Raw genomic sequence first — 20537 nt, forward strand, 5'->3', positions numbered from 1 at the left:
GCATTCTGGGGTAAGAACTCTTGAAATAAACTTAAAAACATGTTTTATTGTTTTTGTCTGTGTCTTCATGTGGGTATGTAAGGTGCCATAGAGAGACCAGAGATGCTGGATACCCCTGAGACTAGAGTTATGGGTGGTTATGAGCAGCCTGGCATGAGCGCTGGGAACTGAACTAAGGTGCTCTGCAGGCCCAGAACCCTTTTAAAGGTTGAGTCATCTCTTCAGACCTTTAAAAAGCCCTTTAATTTCTTAAATTTTATTTGAGAAATGGTTTCTCTGTGTAGCCCTGACTCTCCTAGAACTCACTCCGTAAACTGGGCTGACCTTGAACTCAGAGCCTGCCTCTGCCTCCAGAGTTCTGGTGTGAAAGGTGTGCGCCACCACTGCCAGGTTTTTGATTTGAAACACTGCATTAAAGGGAAAAACTTCATTGTGGAGACAGAAATAAGAGATGCTTTTGTGGTATGTACTGTGGTTTCCTCATTCATTGATACAGTATCTCATTAATTCACATATCCAATATTATTATCTATTATTGTAAAATGTGTAATAAACTTGCAATAATTTATCCCACCTTTTCCTTCTGAACCTTTCTTATTATGGTGCTAGGGACTGAGCCAAGGGCCGTTCATGCTAGGCAATCTTCAGCCCTGAACTCAAGCTATTTCCTACCAAGAGCTTAATAATTCGACGCAATTTAAATGGCTTTCAAGCTCTAAGCACAGTAATTAATCTATGCACACTAAGTTTGTTGGTCAGCAATAAAAGACATGGCTTGCAATAAACCCTTTTCTCACCAACAGACATTTCGTTTGTGACGTGGACTGTTATGTAAAAGTCGACGACACTCGCGTATTTTCAAACACACAAATAATCTGCTATTTTCCAGGGCCTTCTCCCTCTTACGAGGTGGCTCTGCCACCACTAGCTTTCTCTTGGGAATCCTTGAGACACTAAACCCACAAGGATACCAAATAACTCTACTTATTAGCGTGCTCCCCTCCTCTTCCTTGTCAATCAAGCGACGGGTACCCTATTTCCCCGCGACGAACTCCGGATTTCCGTTAAGTAAATTCGGCCGGGCAGTGGCAGTACAGGCCTTTAATCCCAGCGCTCGGCAGGCAGAGGCAGGAGGCCGACTTGGTTTACAAAGTGAGATCCAGCACAGCCAGAGCTATACAAAAAACAAAACAAAAACAAAAAACAAACAAAATTTGTCTGTCTCGAAAAACAAAAAACAAACAAAATTCTTTTTCAGCCTTTCTTGACAGACAAGCGAGGAGCCTGAGTAGTCAATGTGACCTTAACCTAACGCGGTCTGCCCACGCGCCATTCGCTTTGGAAATGATTGTGTAGACACTGCCTTTTCTCATCGCAGATCTGACAGCAAATTCCCCTTTCCCAGCCCACGTTCGTTGGAGCACCGCTGTCGGGAGGAAAATGTCTCCAAGGTCCTTCCCTCCCGCGCTCCAAGGGGTACACAACTGTTCGCGCCACCCGGTACCCGCCGCCACGTCAGCCCGAGCTCCACAGACAAGCGCGCCTGCGCGTGGCGAAAGTCGGAGCATGCGCAGAGGTCCGCCCCCTACATCCGGGGCTCGGGCGGCGGCGGTGCCGCCGCAAGGGAATCACGTGGCTCCTTCCTTTCCGTCTCTGGCCGGCTGGGCGCGGGCGACTGCTGGCGAGGCGCGTGGAAGCTCGCGCTAGTTCCCCTCCGCCTCCTCTCCCGGTCCGGGCCACTAGGGAGTTCGCCGACGCCGGGTGAACTGAGCCTACCGCCAAGATGCCGGCCTATTTTCAGAGGCCGGAAAATGCCCTCAAGCGCGCCAACGGTGAGTAAGGCAGCAGGTCGCGCCGCACACGGCCGGCCTGAGGCTTGGGAAGTCGAGGGCCCCGGCCCAATTCCCGCGGCCCGGGCTCTGGAGACCGGTGATCACGGCCGCCTCCACCCCGACCGTGTCTCGGCACGGCCTCCCGCTCAAACGGGCCGCGGCGGAAAGCGCGGATCAGGAACCGTCACCCCGACTTGTCTTCCCTGGCTGCCGCCTGATGCTTGCGTTGCGGGTCTCTCCGGCCTGGCGAGCCTTCCCCTCGATCAGCCTCTCTCCGGCTTTTCAGACTCGCGGGCTGCTTGGGAAGCCCCGCGCTCCCTACCGCCATCTGGGAGTGCCGGGGAGGAGGAAACATGGCTCCCTCCCGGGGACAATGCACGCGAGAACCTCGGCTCCACCTCCCGCCGGGGCCGGGAGCCCGGCTAGTTTACCTCCACCCTGCCTCTCAGGCACGTCTGGCCCCAAGTCCCACGCCGAGGCCTGCTGGGTCAGGGTCCACTTCCCTTACACAGTCGCTTTTGCACTTCAGGCCTCTCATCCATTAACTTGTTTCCTGTGCTCCCCCTCACCCCATATTGATTAGGGCCAGTTCGAAAGCCTATTCTGAACCACGAAAAGTTAATATTCTTTAGGGATTTAAAAATGGTTCTCCCCGACAAGTCCCTAGAGTTGTTTCCCCAAGGTCACTTGGGATCGTCAGGAAACTAAAACCAAGGTCTCTTGATAACCTGATCAGATTTTTTTTCTTTTCTTTTTTCCTTCCTCCACCGCAGCCCCACCGTCTGCTATTTCTCTTAACATATGTGTGTTTAAGCTCTGGCCCTTGCAGGAAAGACTTGTCCTGATCTCTTCAGTTTGACATTGTGAGGTGGAAAAGTCGTGTGCACATCCCTGATCTTTAAAAATTGCCTTTAAAAAAAACCCCTAATAATTCTGTAGCCGTCTCCCTTTGTAACTCCCAATTCAAACAGGTAAACCATGTATGTTGAGGATTTATGTTTGGCAATTTTGCTATAAGTGCAAGTCTTATTTTGTGAAAAGGCCATTTGAATCAGTACTTACAAAGGAATACTGTTCTTTTGTAACAGTAATACTGACTGAATGTCTGTCAGGAATAAAGATGTGTTGGTTACATACTGCTGAGATGTGTTTTTTTTTTTGTGGTTAGGGAGCAATCTGGAATAGAGTAATTATGCACCCTGGAATTGTAGTAGAATTTACTAAAACTGCAAGTTGCTGATAGCTAACCTAATACTAACACTAATCTACATTGAAATCAGAAGTGTAGCTAAGTTAGGACTTTTGATGTTCTGAAACTTAGAATTACATTGTGCTGTAGAAAATGGCATTGGGTGAACTTACTAGTTATAGCTGTTGTATACATGTTTAGTTGTAACATTTCACCAGCGGGCGTTTTCCCCCATAGTTGTCTACTTAAAGCATTATAGTCTTTGGCCTACATACATACATAGTAACATGCTGACCTTGTTTTTTCCTGTTTGGAATCGTCATGTGAACTTAATAGTTCAATAACTTTTAAAGTAGGAAGGTTACATAATGTGTTCTATATTTGTTTTCACTGTTTCTCAGTTGAAGTAGACTTGATTAATGATGAGCAAGTTGGGGAAAGTAGCAGTAAAGTACTGTGTGGGTAACGTGGATTCTATTGATGTATCTTTCTAAAGGCCTGTATTGACTTCTTGTTGCAGCCCCATTAGTATCTGAAGTAGCAAGTAGTGATGCCTTAGCTTCCAAGAGACTTGACAGGAGCAGATTGTCTAACACACTTATCTCTGTTTATAGGACATTAAGTAGAGTAATGAAAGGGCTTTTCACATTTTAGAAGTCTTAATACTTAATGTTTTATCTGTAGCATCTATATATATATATATATATTCAATGAAATAGCCCTTCTGGTAACACTAAGCAGTCATTTCTGAGGGAAAAATGTCAAAGCCTTTTCACTTTACACACACAAACCCTACAACTCCTGTCTTGAGATGAAGTTGTTATTGAAACCCCACAATTGAGTAGTAACATAATTTAGATACTTAATCTGTTGCACAGAATAGTGAAAAATGAAGCATTGATGTGAACCTTTTCATGGTTTCAATCGTGTCCTAAAAATAAACAGAATGCTAGTGATTCTACACTTATTCTATTAATACATATAATTCTGGATTTCAGTTTCTAGAATTTTAGTCATGGAATCATTTTAAGTGTTGAAATCCTAGCTTCACAAGCCTTCCTAACCCTTTATCTAGGAGCTAAATCTCACAACCATGAATCATCATGAAGAGTTTGTTCCAATTTCATTGTTTTGTTTAAAAATATTCATCCCCTCCCTTATTTTTCTTATTATTTGGGGGGCAGTGCAGGTATCTGTACGATAATTTTGTGTTTTGAGACAGGGTCTCTTATGAATCCACCTACTGAGTGCTGGGGTTAATTAAAGGGCGTGCTCTATCACACTCAGTAAAGTGTTCATTTAAGTGTGCTTCCTTTAGTTATTTGAGACTTTCAGAGTTATAAAGGATGAGTTTTGAACCAGACTTATCATTAAAGATTTATTTTTGTAGGGTTTTTGTTTTAGCGCCAGAGTCTTATTAGGTAGCGCCAGAGTCTTATTAGGTAGCCCCAGGTTGTCGTCAGACTTGATCCTGTTGCTTTAATCTCCTTCAGTGCTAATGATACAGATTTGGTTCTACCACATCAAACTTCTAAACATGACATTAAGAAACCACTCTAACAACCAACTGTAACTCCAGTTGAAGGGGATCTATACTCTTCTGACAGACAAAGACATGCTTGTGGGGCACATGCAAGCAAAACACTCATACACATAAAATAATTAAAAATTAGTATTTTTTTTAAAGTAAAGAAGCCCCAGTCCCATTTAAAATATATATATTGGGAAAGTGGATTATTCTTACATTTCCAATGTGTTGTATTTTATCATGAGTTCACTCTTCAACTTTAACTTTATTTGTATTTCATATTGCAAACATTGAATAATAGCTTGAAAATTTAAATCATTAGTGCACAATTAGGGGTTGAGTATATGGGTATGATGCCATTTTAATGTTGCTGTTACAATTTTCTTTTTATTTTATCTCATTTTTTGTGCATATGTGTTTTGCCTGCATGTATGTCTATGCACTATGTGCAAGTAGTACCCTATTCGAAGTCAGAAGAGGGTGTCAGAAAGAGTGTTGGTAGAGGTGATGTGCACCTTCCATGAAGGTGCTGGGCATAGAACCCAGGTCTTTGAAAAGTAGCCAGTGTTCTAAATCGCTGAGCCATCTCTTAAGCCCTGCTGTTATGGCTAAATTAATTCACTAATTAAGGTGTTTTTTTTCTGATAAGGACTTTCAGTTAAATAGCTTTGAAAAACACCTAAAAGCATGGGAAACAACCTTAGACACACTTCAGGAAGAGGATAGTGCTTAAAACAGAAAGATTTTTGGTTCTAATATAGTATCTAACTGTACTAACTTGTTTCATTTGGTAAAATTTTGAGGCAACAGTGTGTAACTGAAATGAAGATGGTTGTTTCCACATAATGTTGAGTTTATATTTGTTTGCTGTGAATACTATTTAATACTGTATGGGGTGGTGCTAAGGTTGTTTGCCTGGCATACTGGAGGTGAGGCGCTAGGTGTGGGTCTCAGCACTGGAAGGAAAAATAAATAAGAGGGCTAAGAATATTCTGTAAAGGTGCTTGGTTTTTGATTTGTTGCATGATTTGTTCAGGTCTAAACTTAGTATGTTCAAGAGCCGCAGGAGTATTGTTTCATTGGAAGAACTGGGAAGCACCATTCCGGAAATCTTAGTCATTAAACCTGTAGATCTAGTAAGCTCCCAAATAAGTAACTTTTATTGGCTTTCTGTGTGCATGAGTGTATGTATGTGCACCTGTGTGTCTGGTGTTGGTGGAGTTCAGAGGACAGGGTATCAGATTCCGTGGAATAGGAGTTACAGATCCTGAGAACAGAACTTGGGTGTTCTGGAAAAGAGCAGCAAGTGTTCTAACCTCTCTAGCCTCAATTTTGTCCATTAAAAAAAAATGGTACTGAGGATTGAACCCAGGGCATCTAACAATTTTGCTTTAAGGCAGAACATCCCAAATTCAGATTAATTCAGAAAAGAAATTGTTTGCTCAAGTATTTTATTTGTTTGTTTCCTTAGGGGGTGGTAGAGACAGGGTTTTACTATGTAGACCACATCCCAGATTCAGATTAATTCAGGATTTGAAAAAAGAATTGTTTGCTCAAGATTATGTTTAGGGGGTGGTGGAGACAGGGTTTTTTTTTTTTTTTCACTATGTAGACCAACCAGTCTGGCCTCAAGCTCACAGAGGTCCACCTGCCCCAGCCTCCCTGCTGGGGTTAAAGGTGTGGGCCACCATCCCTGACCCCAAATCTAAGGGGTCATTAAGCTCTTTAGGAGGAAAATAAACAGTTTAAAAAATGGAGATTAGTAAAACCAATGTTTTAACTCCTTCAAATAAAAATGTGCAGTGGAATCTATTTGTGTTTCTGAATTTTTGTGTTTCAAAATTCAGCATTTGTGTGTGTGTGTGTGTGTGTGTGTTTGTGTTTGTGTGTGTGTGTGTTTTCAGCCTCCTAAATGCTAGAATTACGTGTATAAGCCATCACTCCTGGCTTAATTACTAAATTTTAAAATGAACCTAACCAGTTGACTAGATTAACTATTTTCTATTATTTGTATGAAGGGGGAAAAGGGCAAAAAATACACATTTTTACTTTAAGCCACTTCTATTGGCTGAATTTGAAAAGGTGCTGCGTAAAATTTTAAGGCAGCAGCTGGATTTGGAAATGCTACTACACAGTGCCATCAAGCTCAATAAAGTCATTACTTTGCCCTATAATTTTTAAAACTAACACTAATTTAGATTTATAAAAGTTTTAAGTTTCACAGACTCATTCAAAGATAGCACAGAGTTATCACTAAGGAGCCAGTAAATGAAGTTAATTTTTTTTTGTTATTTTGTATAGGATGTAAGATCTTACTTTGTAGCCCTGAAACTCACTAAGTAGACCAGGCCAGCCTCCAACTTACAGATTTGCCTGCCTCCCTCGTCCCTCTCATTTTTTTCTTTCTGTTGTTGCTGTTGTTTTTCTTTTTCGAGATAGGGTTTCTCTGTGTAGCTATTCTGGAACTCCGAGATCCACATGCATCTGTCTGCTAGGTGCTGGAATTAAAGGCGTGTGTCATTAAGCTCAGCATCTCCTTTTTCTTTTTTAAGGTTTATTTTTGAGCTGGGCCACTGTGTGTTGAACCTTCCCCTCAAAAAAAGAAAAGGTTTATTTGTGTCTCTCTGTCTGTCTGTCTGTGTGTCTAAAATTCTGGGAGAGCCAGAAGAAGGCATTGTGTATCCCCTGGAGCAGAAAATTACAAGCAGTTGTGTGCTGTCTGATGGGGGTGTTGGGATTTAGATCTGTGTAATAACAGGACATTCTCTTAACTGCTGAGCCAATCTTCTCCAGACCCATGAATTCCTTTCTTGTCTTTTTTTGGTGTGTGTATGCGACCCATTTGGATTGTCACGTTTCAAACTCACATCTATAACTTCAGTTTAATACCAATCAAAATCTTAGCAAGCTATTTTGTAGATGATTGCAAAATTTGTGTGGAAAGGCTCAGACCTATATTAGATTAGAGATACCAACTGACAACGTTTGAATACTTAGTATCCAGTTTCAAGACTACTTGATTTCCTTGAGAATAAACTCATTTAAATGTAGTAAAAATAATCTGTTTTTCTACTTCATAAAATCTATCAGAAGTGAAGTCATCCATAGAAATGTGATGAAGGTCATAATTACACTTTCAGTTACTGGGGGAGATATGCCCCCCAACCATGACTTCAGTTTCTGGAATTTTAAAATCACTGAGCTCTATATGGACACTATATGTTGAGATAATACTAATTTTTCATCATTATATGTTGGATGATTATGGGATTGTTATTAGAAGCCAAACATGTAAAAAAATATTAGGAGTAAGTTAGAACATTAAATCAGTAAAGGGGCAAGATTTAGATTTAAAAAGTTTTTTCTTTACATTTATTTGTGCAAGTTAAGGGGACAGGAGTGGGTTTTCCTGCCACCATGTGGATTCTAAAGATAAAACTCAAGAGGGTCAGGGTTGGCAGCAAGGGCTATTGAGCTATTTCCTTGGTCTGTCATTTAGATTTTTATATAGCATGTATAGCTAATTTTAATTCTCATTTTCTTTTCCAGAATTTCTTGAAGTTGGCAAAAAGCAACCTGCCTTGGATGTTCTTTATGATGTTATGAAAAGTAAGAAACACAGAACATGGCAAAAGATACACGAGCCAATTATGTTGAAATACTTGGAACTGTGTGTGGATCTTCGTAAGAGCCACTTGGCTAAGGAAGGTTTATATCAATATAAGAACATCTGTCAACAGGTACTGAGCTCAGTTTTTTGTATTTTTAAAGACTTTTAGTAACTTTTAGAGTAATTTACCTTTCAAATTAAGTTTTCTATCTCAGTTTGCTTTTTAAACATTCTTTTAGTTCATTGGAGAAAAATTAATTCATTTTCCTTCTTCCTGTAGGTAAACATTAAATCTTTAGAAGATGTTGTTAGGGCATACTTGAAATTAGCAGAGGAAAAAACAGAAGCTGCTAAAGAAGAGTCCCAACAAATGGTGTTAGATATAGAAGATCTGGATAATATTCAGACTCCTGAGAGGTATGTGAGTTTAATGCCTTAGTAAGTATTTTGATAATTGGCACGATGGTTTATTTGTTTGTTTTTGAGACACCTGACTGTCCTGGAATGTACTCTGGATCAGGCTGGCCTCAAACTTACAGAAATTCGCTTGTCTCTGCCTCCTAAGTGCTGTGATTAAAGGTGTGTGCCACCACTGCCCAGCACAGTGTTTGTCTTTTTCATGGGCCACTATCATTCCCCTACCTGAAGGTAGGTGGTTATCAGAAAAAACTGCTTAGAAGCTTAAAATGTATACTTCACCAGCCATGTAAGTAATATTTAAAATTTACACCTTAGGATAGAACATGCAATAAAATTTAAACAGCTGTAATACAGACTGAGAATTCAGGGACATCTCAACATATATGAGATTGTGGGAAGAATGTCATTGTTGGTTTGGACTTTCAGATCACAATAAAATAGGAAATTACTTAAAATAGTTTTCAATGCACTTTTTTTGTAGTGTTCTCTTAAGTGCAGTAAGCGGGGAAGACACTCAAGATCGTACTGACAGATTGCTGTTGACTCCTTGGGTCAAGTTCCTGTGGGAATCATACAGGCAGTGTTTGGACCTACTTCGAAACAATTCTAGAGTTGAGCGCCTTTACCATGATATCGCCCAGCAAGGTAAAATGACAACGTGAAATGTTAATAAACTGATTTGAAAAGTTGGCTTTAGAATAGATTTTTGTATATTAACATCCCGTTCTCTATAGTTTTTTAAAACAACTAATTTTAGCCTTGGTGAAATGAAATTGATCTTTATTGCATAAATAGCTGAAGAAGAGATTTGTCTTACAGGTTTAAGAATTGCTCTACTGACTTTTGAAGCCCCCTCCTGCTTTTTTAAAGTTAAGCACACTGAGCAATAGGCTTTATTTTGTATATTTTCATATGTTACTATTCTCCATTCTTGATTATCCTCCTACTGCCAACTCCCTGACTTCTGTGCCACCCCCACTCAGCGAAATATTTTAAGAGCAAAGATGTCCCAGAAAGTACTCTGATATTGCATAGATGTGCATTTTGATGGAACAGTAGTTCATATGCTCTTCTGTTTCTGTATTTGAAATTAGGTTAGGTGAATCCTCATTACATAGTTGTCATTAGTACAAAAGCATGTTGAATTTATGTACATTAGATATGTAAGTTCATTGTATTTCAGCCTAGCAACTTTTGTGCTTAGTTTTTTGAAGGTGATCCCTGGGTTTGTTTATATTGAATTAATTTATTATTTTTTGTGTATGGGTGTTTTGACTGTCTGTGATATAGACATACATGCCTGGTGCCTACAGAGTCCAGAAGAGGGCACTGGATTCCCAAGAATTGGGAGTTACAGATGGCCATAAATTGCCATGTGGGTTTAGGGAGTCTGAACTTGAGTCCTCTGGAGTAACCAGATGTTGAGCCATTTCTCCAGCTTCTGAGACTTTTCCTAAATTCAAATTCTATTCATTTCCTATTCGTAGATTTCTGGAACCATATCTTGGGCCAGGATTTATGACCATGTCTTTTATTTTGCTCAGGATTCAGAGTGGTGGTATAGGTTCATGAGGGAGTTAAGACTAATGGTGAGCTTAGTTAATCTTGCTAAAGTTGATCTTAATATATGGTGTATTAAACTTACTCAGATACTAAAGTTGACAAAAATATCTAATTCTTGTTTGACAATTATGCTTACAGCTTTCAAATTCTGCCTCCAGTACACTCGGAAGGCTGAGTTCCGCAAGCTCTGTGACAACTTGCGAATGCACTTATCTCAGATTCAGCGCCACCATAACCAAAGCACAGCAATCAATCTTAATAATCCAGAGAGCCAGTCCATGCATTTGGAAACCAGACTTGTTCAGTTGGACAGTGCTATCAGCATGGAACTATGGCAGGCAAGTTAACTGTCAGCTTTGTTCCAGTCCCTTTCCACCTTGAGTATTGGCATTTACTCAGTACTGGTTAATTTCAGTGGGTAATGTGAGAATTTAAGGTTGTCTGACAGTAGGAAGAGTTCTGTACAGGAAGTTCAGAGGTCAGCTTTTAATCACTTGCAAAATCTGGACTAAACCATGAAATCTTTTCATTCTATGAGAAAACAAAACCCTGCATCATGACTGCTGCTCAAAATGTGGTTCTATAATTGGTCTGTGATTGGTACTACTCTGAGCTGGGTAGTCTGATGAAAGAAATATGGAGAAAAATATTAAAAGATGTAGGTATTTTTGTTGCTGTTGCTGCTTCTGCTGTTGTTTCCTGCCCTCATTTTGTTTGGTTTTAGTGCCAGGAATTAGTTCCTGTTTATATGTGCATGCTCTTCTATGATAGGTACCAAACCCAGAGCCTTGTCTTGACTTGGTAGGCCAGCACTTTAATGAGCTAAATCTCCCAACCTCCTCCTGGTGTCAGTAGTTAAAACTCATAGACTTTCAAATGGTAAGCATGTGCAACACCACTGATTACATCTCTAGCTTCTACAAACAGTATTGAATAACAGTTTCTTCATAATTTTGTGTTAATCTGATAATACATTTTAACTTTATTGTACTTTATGAGCATTTGTTGATTAGAATTTAAAATGACATATCGTTTTCTCTGTTTGGAGAAGTACTGCTTTAGTACCATGCATGGTATATACTGCATTTTAGAGATGGCATTGGTGATGAAAGGTTTCCTGGACCTTTTCCCCTTAGTTTATAGTCACATCAATTTGTTGCTTTATAACTTGAAGACTTGCATATTTATTTAACATAAAGTTACAAAGGATTAACTAAAATATCAGCAGTTTTTAGTTAAAATGCTTTAACTAAAAGTTAAAAGTAAAAATGTGATTTAATTTTCTGCTTTTGCCCATTGTATTTTTCCTTTTTTATAGGGACACCTGTCTTAAATTACTATGTGTAGAGGGCAAGCAAACATTATTATATTAGGAAAAATATTCTGGGACAGCTAAGACTGCACAGAGAATCCCTGTCTTGGAAAAAAACCAAAACGGCAGAAATTTAAAAGATAGCATTTTTATAATTATAAAAATTTCTCAGATTTACGAGACAGAAATAAAAACCATGTTAGGCATTTTATTTTTATTTATAGTAAGTTTTAATTTCAAGAAAGTGATTGGTATTCAATCCTTTTTAAACGAAGTGATAAAGTGATTACTTTGTACGTTTTAGGAAGCCTTTAAAGCTGTGGAAGATATTCATGGGCTATTTTCCTTGTCTAAAAAACCACCTAAGCCTCAGTTGATGGCAAATTACTATAACAAAGTCTCAACAGTATTTTGGAAATCTGGAAATGCTCTGTTTCATGCGTCTACACTTCATCGTCTTTATCATCTGTCAAGAGAAATGAGAAAGAATCTTACCCAAGATGAGATGCAAAGGTAAGAATTGTAGTTGGGTGGTAATGAAATTAAACTTTTACGTGGCAGTGTGGTCTAAACCATGGTATTTTAGCTTTTAGTTTTGGATTGGCTAATACTGTTGTGGTGCATTGTGAGTACTTGATAGGATGTGTAGCAGTATCCCTAGACTCTGCTCCTTAGGGGCCAGGAGCAATCTCTAATTGTGACTACCAAGTATCTCTTGAGACATTGTTCTCTTGGGAGACTATTCTCGTGAACCCAGAAAACCTGTCACTGGAAACCCAATTGAGAAAATCGTATATACGCAGAGGTAATGCTAACATGTGAACCTTTTATCCATATATTGGTAGATTCTCTTCTTAGCACAAGTTATATAATTAGGTAACTCCATCAAGTTCATTTCTTCTTCCTTGATTATAAAATAGTAACTGTAGCATAAAGCACTTGACTTATGTTAGGTTATATCCTGGTAAACCTATTGTAAGTTCAAGTCAACAGTGTATGCTGGGGAGTGAGAGGGTCTGCTCACTCTTAAAATTGCATGGCTCACTAGGAGCTGTGTGTATCATTACTGCTGCTGCTTTTTCAAGAATATTACACCTTGCATCACTAGCCTGGGGAAAGATAAAAGTTTCTATTTCTTTTGTACTGTGGTAAAAATATGGGTTAAAAAAATCGTGTTTCTTAACATGTGAATCATAAAATGGAGATTATTTGGGAGATAATCATGAGAACACATTTCAAAGATAAAAGTGTGTGCAACTTGTCGACTATTAAAAAGGGAATTATAGTATAGGTCGAATGTGGTGACACATGGACCAAACTAAACTAGCTTAATTAGGAAAAAAGGAAAATCCACAACAAACCTTATCACATAGCTTGTTTCTTTCAGTTGCTCTGTTTTCTTTTTTCTCTTGTTAAGCTAGGAATTGAACCCATTGTACTGCACAAACTAGATAAGTCACATGTCACCTTTTTTCCTTGTATTAGTAAACTTTGCTTATATGTGTCTGGTTTTTTTAGTTTTGTAGAAGAATACAAAATCAATCAAATGGTTTTCCTTAAAGGAGTTAATTTATTGTTCTTATGAATGCTATAATATTGGTTAGCAGCATCAGGCTATTTACTCCTGTGCGTGTTATTAAGACTCCTGAGCACCTATGTGCTTAGCATTCTAAAGTGCAGACTTTCTTGTGTTTCAGGAAAGTAAAAAGTAAAGTTTTCTTTCCCTGTCATTTTTTTCTTAGTTTATAAAGCTACCTTTAATTTTGGTAAGGAAGTTTGTCTTTACTGCTTTTGGGCCACATTCATTTTGAAGAGATTTAGTTTACAAGAATTCATTTCTTCAAGGTTCAGTTTTCTAATACTGTACTATGCTGGAATAATAAATAATTAAAAAAGCATATTTATAATCTCAAATAAAACTTTATTACACAGAATGTCAACTAGAGTCCTTTTGGCAACTCTTTCTATACCTATTACTCCTGAGCGAACTGACATTGCTCGACTTTTGGATATGGATGGTATTATAGTTGAGAAGCAGCGACGCCTTGCAACACTGCTGGGTCTTCAAGCCCCACCCACACGAATCGGCCTTATTAATGATATGGTTAGTATAAATATAAGCATTTATCGCTGTGGAGAGAAAACTTTGTGGTAAGTTTTAATTCATGATTAAATACTGGGAATTCAGATTCATTGTCAGACTTCTGATGTCTGGACAAGGACCCACTGATGAAATGGGTGGATATCTTGTTCATTTGAGGAGACTTATTAAAACAGTGGTTCAGGGTATGTGATGAATAAAGTATATTTTCAGTTACACCTGAAAGTGTGTGCATGATACTGGTTCATATCATTGTTTCAGATCTCAGTGGACATCAAAACTACTGGTACACTGAAATAGGGTGTGGTTGTATTTGCATATAATCCATACATAACTTCATGTAAGATTGGAATATAATCTCCAAATTACTTAGAATACTTAATTATATCACGTTGTACAATAGTTATGTTGTTTAGATGATAAGGAGAAAACATTTAAGACAGATGTAATTTTTTTCTTGAATATTATCTAAATTTGATTGAGTGTGTATGTGGAACCTGATGATACAAGGGACCAGCACTGTTAAATGAACACGATACTGTTCTGTTAATGGACGCTGAGTTTTCCGAATTTGACCCTGTACACAATAGTCGCTCCACTAATTTTTGTGACACTTTGTGTATAAGAATAATTTGTTGTGGGACAGTGGTGGCACACTCCTTTATTCCAGTACATGAGAAAGGCATTAGCAGGCCAATCCCTGAGTTTGAGGCCATCTCTGGTTTACAGAGCAAGTTCTAGGACAGCCATAGCTCCACAGAGAAGCTCTGTTTTGAACTTACACCCCTCCCAAAATAAGCTCTGTTATTTTGCCTTTTTGGCTATGTGATTTGTGCTGTCCAGCCTTTGTAAATATTGTATGTTACCTAATATTTTATTCTCTTTTCAAGTGTTTTTTTTTGGGTTGTTAATTATGGGTAGAAACAATATGGGGTAATTAAGTAATGGTTTGGATTGGATTATATTTGGTAAATTGATAAAGAACTGAGGTCAGTTAATTTTCTATTTTCATTTGTAGTCCAAAATCTCTGCTAGAAAATTTCCTTTAGCGGTTAAACGTTTTGCTTTTCTTACTATAGGTCAGATTCAATGTGCTACAATATGTTGTCCCAGAAGTAAAAGACCTTTACAACTGGCTGGAGGTAGAATTCAACCCACTAAAACTTTGTGAGAGAGTCACAAAGGTAAGCCTTGGCCTGGGCAGTTTTTTGTCTTTACCACATGGTTGGTATTACTGCATTTGAGCATTGTATTTTGTCTAAGAAAGAAATGCTCCCCTATGTGTTGAAAAATGCACATTTTATTGTCTTTTTTCTTCATATCAAGAGAAAAGATATTTCTGATGTGCTAAACAAATTTTGGAGGTAAATTAGCAACATGACTATTTCTGCCACTGTTGTCAGTCACCTTCAGACAAGTATTGATAGTGTTGTTTAATGATTTTTGTATCTTTATATTATATACTATTTGTATTTATATAAGAAGTTGAAAGAATCTGAACTATTTGTGTATGAACTATATTTTTTTCTCAATTTAATTGATTTTATAGGTATTAAATTGGGTTAGGGAACAACCTGAAAAGGAACCAGAATTGCAACAATATGTACCACAACTGCAGAACAATACCATACTCCGCCTTCTGCAACAGGTAAAATGCAAGCAAAAGCTTTATGGAGAAAGTAAAATTTCTGTCCTTGACTCTGTATCACTATTGCAAGTATTTGTATGTACACACTTGCTTTGTATATGTGCACACAAGTATGTGAAGGCCAGAGGTGGACATTGCCTGTCTTTCCTCTGTTATCTGTTACTCTTTATCTTGTATTTTGAGATTGTCACTGAATCTGAACCTGACAAATAGCTAGACTAACTGACTCTGGAAAGCTCTCCTCTCCTCTGTAGCCCTTTTATTCTTTATTTTGAAGATAAAACTGAAAAAAGTTTAGAATTAATTAAGTGAAAGCCATCCCAATTTCCACTCCTGCTCAATTTCTGTATTTGTAATTTTAAAAGAGTCAGTGACTCATCTGTTCTTCTTCCCTTCTCTTTATTTGCCAAATACTACTGAGTTTTCCTTAGGTGTTGGATTATAGTTGACCTCTTCTGCCCTACCCTCCATAGAGTCTTGCTGTTTGCTCTGGCTATCTTGGAACTCATTATATAGACCAAGCTGGCCTTGAAATAACAGAGATTGGCCTGCTTCTGCCTTCCAAGTGTTGAGATTAAAGGTGTGCATCATTGAACCTACCCTGAGTTTTCCTTGCTAATATAGGGCACCCATATTCCTTTAAAAATTACCTACCATTGTTTTTCATAGTCTGAAAGTTCTACTTACTCAGATAATAATAACAAAACCATCTATTTCTTGCCACTGGAACTCCCTTAGGGTTTTCCCATTAGAAAGTGTTAGAGCATAACTTAATATGCATATACCTTTGCATGTGAGTGAGACTCCTGTAGCATATGTAGAGTTAGTCACACAATTTATGTAATTAAATCTTCAGCAGCTCCTGAGAAGACTATATTAACAGAGCATCTTACCAGTAATAGATGGGTAGTCTTTCCTTTTTTGCTTACACTGACTATTGGTGTTCTTTTGTCATATTAATTCAGTGTCATAACTATGGTTGAATGTTGCAGTTTATTAGTGGTGTAAGTTCTTTGTACTTTATTTTCATTTGGTGAGGGAATATTATGATGTGTTTGCACATTTCATTGACCTGCTTTCTTTTGAATATGTGAGCAGTGTCATTTCTTATGTGCTATACAAATACTTGAAGGTTAATTAGCAGAGTAACTGTATATAGTAATGCTGCCAGTCTCCTTCAGACAAAAAAAAAACCCAAAGTATTTATATTAGGTAAGTAGTAGGCCTTTATCTACAAATATGTGGCCATTTAATGGGTTTTGATTTATGAAACTGGGAATTCAGAAGATGGTTATGTATAATATGTACAGCATATGATTTGGAGCCTTGGAAAACTCCATTTCCCATAGTCTACTGCTGTGCTGAGTTGCATGAACTTCAGTTTTTTGTTTTTTTTTTTTTTTTTTTAACCTTTTCTGGACAGTGGTCATAATTTTTGCTTCCTCTAGCTACCATGAAATTGCACATAAAAAGTGTGACTATATAGTAGCCATTATTAACCTGTGGTTTTTTTTTTTTTTTTTTGGTGCAGGTGGCTCAGATTTATCAGAGCATTGAGTTTTCTCGTTTGACCTCTCTGGTTCCTTTTGTTGATGCTTTCCAACTGGAACGGGCCATAGTAGATGCAGCCAGGCACTGCGACCTGCAGGTATGTGCTATAAGGAGGCACTGGTGGCTGGTTAGAAGGTCTTTGAAACTGTTTTTGATACAATAGTAACCTTTTAAGCCTAATTAGCAAATTCTCATTGCTTTTCTTTCTATTAACTTGGGGTGATAATTTTCTTCTCAAATGCAGTTGTAAGTTTAGGTTTGGTTACTGCTAATTTAATTTTCAAAGGTTCGTATTGATCATACTTCTCGGACTCTGAGTTTTGGATCAGACTTGAATTATGCAACTCGAGAAGATGCCCCAATTGGCCCTCATCTGCAAAGTATGCCATCAGAACAAATAAGAAATCAGCTCACAGCCATGTCCTCAGTGCTCGCAAAAGCACTCGAAGTCATCAAGCCTGCTCACATTCTGGTATGTGTTTTGAGGGGGATATGAGCTATAAAAGTTTTGATGTACTTGTATGTCTTTCACAATGTGGTTTGAGATGAAATCTCTGGAAGAGATTTTATGATTTCACTGGTGGTTGAGATGCTTTTGTCAAGACAAGTTGTTGAACTGCCTTTCAATTGGTGATGGATGTGTTATTATACAAAACAGCAGACTGCATATACAAAAGCCTTGGCCTAGCTGTTGAGGTGATTGTGTTCTTGCTAAATGATTGTTGGTGATCTCTGTCAGTATTCTTGACTTGACATAATAAATTTGGTGCTGAGAACAATAATAGACTGGCAAATAGTGTTTTAGCTTGTGTCATTGCTAGTTAGAGAATGAATAACTGTAGTGCCATAGTACTTGGATACTAGAACATTATCTTACTAAATACACATATTTGTGGAAAGCTGATATTTTACACGTATTTTTACTACTACTGTCTAATACTAGATCATAGCTATAATCACTTTTAAAAATGTATTTGTTTTTGAAGCAAGAGAAAGAAGAACAGCATCAGTTGGCAGTTACTGCATACCTTAAAAATTCACGAAAAGAGCATCAGCGGATTCTGGCTCGTCGACAGACAATTGAGGAAAGGAAAGAGCGTCTTGAGAGTTTGAATATCCAGCGTGAGAAAGAAGAACTGGAGCAGAGGGAAGCGGAGCTCCAGAAAGTACGGAAGGCTGAAGAAGAGAGGCTGCGCCAAGAGGCAAAGGAGCGAGAAAAGGAACGAATTCTTCAGGAACATGAGCAAATCAAAAAGAAGACTGTTCGGGAGCGGTTAGAGCAGATCAAGAAGACAGAACTGGGTGCAAAAGCATTCAAAGACATCGACATTGAAGTAGGTAGCACATCAGTCACTCATTAGCACTTGGGACCTCCAGGCAATTTTCCCCTATAATTGAAATTTATCTTTAAAATTTGTAGCCAGGAGTTGGCAGGGGCAGGTGGACTAGGCAGGCTGGAATTCTAGGACAGCAGGGCTATAGAGAGAAATTGTATCTCAACATATAAGCTAAAATGTTTCTGCCTCAAATAAATATAAACTAAAATGTTGTGGTGACCATTCTGCCTTTGTGTTGCCATCAGGACCTTGAAGAACTGGACCCAGATTTTATCATGGCCAAACAGGTTGAACAGCTGGAGAAAGAAAAGAAGGAACTTCAGGAACGCCTGAAGAATCAAGAAAAGAAGGTAAAAGAAAGGGTGGATTTTTTTCCTTGAGGGTTTTGTTTTGTTTTGGGTGTTTTTTTTTAATTTTTTTTAAAGTTTTAATAAAAGTTCTCCAAATTGTCTTCTAAATGATCCTCCTGCCTAATTGGATTGTTAATCTTTTCATATGAGTTAAGTAGAGTTATTTTGATGGGTAGCGGTGGTGGTACATGCCATTAATCCTTGCACCTGAGAGGCAGAGGCAGGTGAATCTCTGAATTTGAGGCTAGCCTGGTTCTAGAACAGTTGGGGCTACATAGTGAAACCTTGTCTCTAAAATCATAAAAACAAACTTACTTTGTAAAATTGCTTTTGTTTTCATACCGTACAGATTGACTATTTTGAAAGAGCTAAGCGTTTAGAAGAAATTCCTTTGATAAAGAGTGCTTATGAGGAGCAAAGAGTTAAAGATATGGACCTGTGGGAACAACAAGAAGAAGAAAGAGTAAGCTTTCATTTCATTGTGGTATTATATACTATATAAACTAAGTTATAAGTCTGCCCATGAAACAGCTTTTAAATTCTTTTGCTAAAAATCGCGCTTTTAACAATTGCTTACTACTAATAGTTTAGAAGGATAAATATTCACAATAAAGATTTAATATGAAATTGTAAGTCATAGCCTTGTGTGCATGCACACGAGAGAAGGGCATCCCTACGGGGCCCTGTGGCACCTGTAGTCAGTCTAGTACCTGGAGATTTATAGGCCTTGTGTTCTTCCTGTTTTATAATGGATAAATTGGATTTTTTTTTTTTTGACAATTCTCAAGTGTTCAGACTAAGTAGAAGTAGAAAATGCTGAAAGTCAAGTGGCACTTGGGACAGTCTGGAGCCTTCTGTATTTTCGTTGGGCTGAGAAGAAAATCTGACAGTTTGCCTTAACTTCCAGTATAATTAAATAGTTTTGCTCAAAACTTCCCTCACTAATGTCCTAGGACTCTTGTCCCTGCCTTCTATTTTGGGGGTCTACTGGGATACTATTGTTACAAGATACAGTGGGGAAGGACCAGTTTGTCAGTTTTAAAGAATGTCTGTTAGAATCTTTTTGAGGTAAATTAGGAAAACAAATGCTTTGGAGATTACTCTTCTGTTGTGTACTTTAGATTACTACTATGCAGCTAGAACGAGAAAAAGCTCTGGAACATAAGAACCGAATGTCACGTATGTTGGAAGACAGAGATCTATTTGTGATGCGACTCAAAGCCGCCCGGCAATCTGTCTATGAGGTGAGATTCTTGGGCTTAAGGGAGCGCTAATTTGTGAGCTTTGAGGGCTTATTTATTTATTTGTTTGTGTGTTTAAGGATTTTTTCTCCCTTAACATTGGCAAGATCTGTCTTGAGTTAAAGTATAACGGATAATTATTCAATATTTCAGTAGGAAGAGTTGGGAGATATTTTATCTCAAGGAATGTTTCAAAGATGAAATCTCATTTGATAGAAGTGTGGGTTTTGGGGATGGGGCCTGTTCATCAAGCTGTGTGTGTTTTGACACTGAACCTCTTGAAGGAGGCAGAATTTCAGGCACACCATGGCTAAATACAGATTCATGTGTGCTTTTAAGTTGTGTTTGTGTGTGTGTGTTTTACTGTTTGATTCAGTCAGAAATGAACTAGATCAGGGCTGGGAATGATGGTGTACACTTTTAATCTCAGCACTTGGGAGGCAGAGGCAGGCAGATCTGAGTTGGAGGCCAGCTTGGTCTACATAGTAAGTTCGTGACTATGTAGAGAGAACCTGTCTCAAAAACAAACAAACAAAAAAAGGGAACTAGAACTAAATCAAAGATGTTTGTGTTAATTTCTTAGTCATTTTCTTTGTTTTAAATAAATAAAATGTGACTAGGTTTTTTACTTCTGTTTTTCTTTTGTTTTGAGGTAAGGACTGGAACTGGGAGTTGAACCTATGGCCGCAGATGTGCCAGACAAAGCACTCTGCTCTCAGTCCAGTGTTTAGCTTTAGTTAAGGGTAATTCAGTATTTTAAAACTTAACATACTGATAAAATTTCTTTACTTTTTAAGAGATTCTGCTTTTGTCTTTTCTTGCTGGCCACTTACTATGGCTTTTAGATCAGTCAGA

General features: G+C 38.3%; 1 protein-coding gene and 2 non-coding genes across 3 annotated transcripts in view; all 3 read left to right on the forward strand.

Annotated features, from left to right (window-relative positions):
* Positions 1–1636: 1636 nt before the first annotated feature.
* Positions 1637–20537, forward strand: part of Eif3a (eukaryotic translation initiation factor 3 subunit A) — a 29606-nt gene continuing 10705 nt past the window's right edge. The window contains exons 1-15 of the mRNA XM_085694180.2: positions 1637–1832; positions 8099–8289; positions 8440–8576; positions 9061–9224; positions 10281–10484; positions 11763–11967; positions 13387–13558; positions 14635–14739; positions 15105–15203; positions 16735–16851; positions 17041–17226; positions 17741–18088; positions 18337–18441; positions 18791–18904; positions 19563–19685. Of these exons, the coding sequence (XP_085550306.1) occupies positions 1784–1832; positions 8099–8289; positions 8440–8576; positions 9061–9224; positions 10281–10484; positions 11763–11967; positions 13387–13558; positions 14635–14739; positions 15105–15203; positions 16735–16851; positions 17041–17226; positions 17741–18088; positions 18337–18441; positions 18791–18904; positions 19563–19685 (2319 nt within the window). The 5' untranslated portion in view covers positions 1637–1783. The remainder of the gene's footprint in view (positions 1833–8098; positions 8290–8439; positions 8577–9060; positions 9225–10280; positions 10485–11762; positions 11968–13386; positions 13559–14634; positions 14740–15104; positions 15204–16734; positions 16852–17040; positions 17227–17740; positions 18089–18336; positions 18442–18790; positions 18905–19562; positions 19686–20537) is intronic.
* LOC125393818 (small nucleolar RNA SNORA19) lies at positions 14847–14974 on the forward strand. Its single transcript, XR_007229971.1, has one exon. It is a non-coding gene; the product is annotated as a small nucleolar RNA SNORA19 (small nucleolar RNA).
* Positions 16259–16390, forward strand: LOC125393817 (small nucleolar RNA SNORA19). The gene has a single exon (XR_007229970.3). It is a non-coding gene; the product is annotated as a small nucleolar RNA SNORA19 (small nucleolar RNA).

This window comes from Myodes glareolus, chromosome 7 (genome assembly GCF_982192425.1).
Source record: "Myodes glareolus chromosome 7, mMyoGla1.1, whole genome shotgun sequence".
NCBI classification, from domain to species: Eukaryota; Metazoa; Chordata; class Mammalia; order Rodentia; family Cricetidae; genus Myodes; species Myodes glareolus.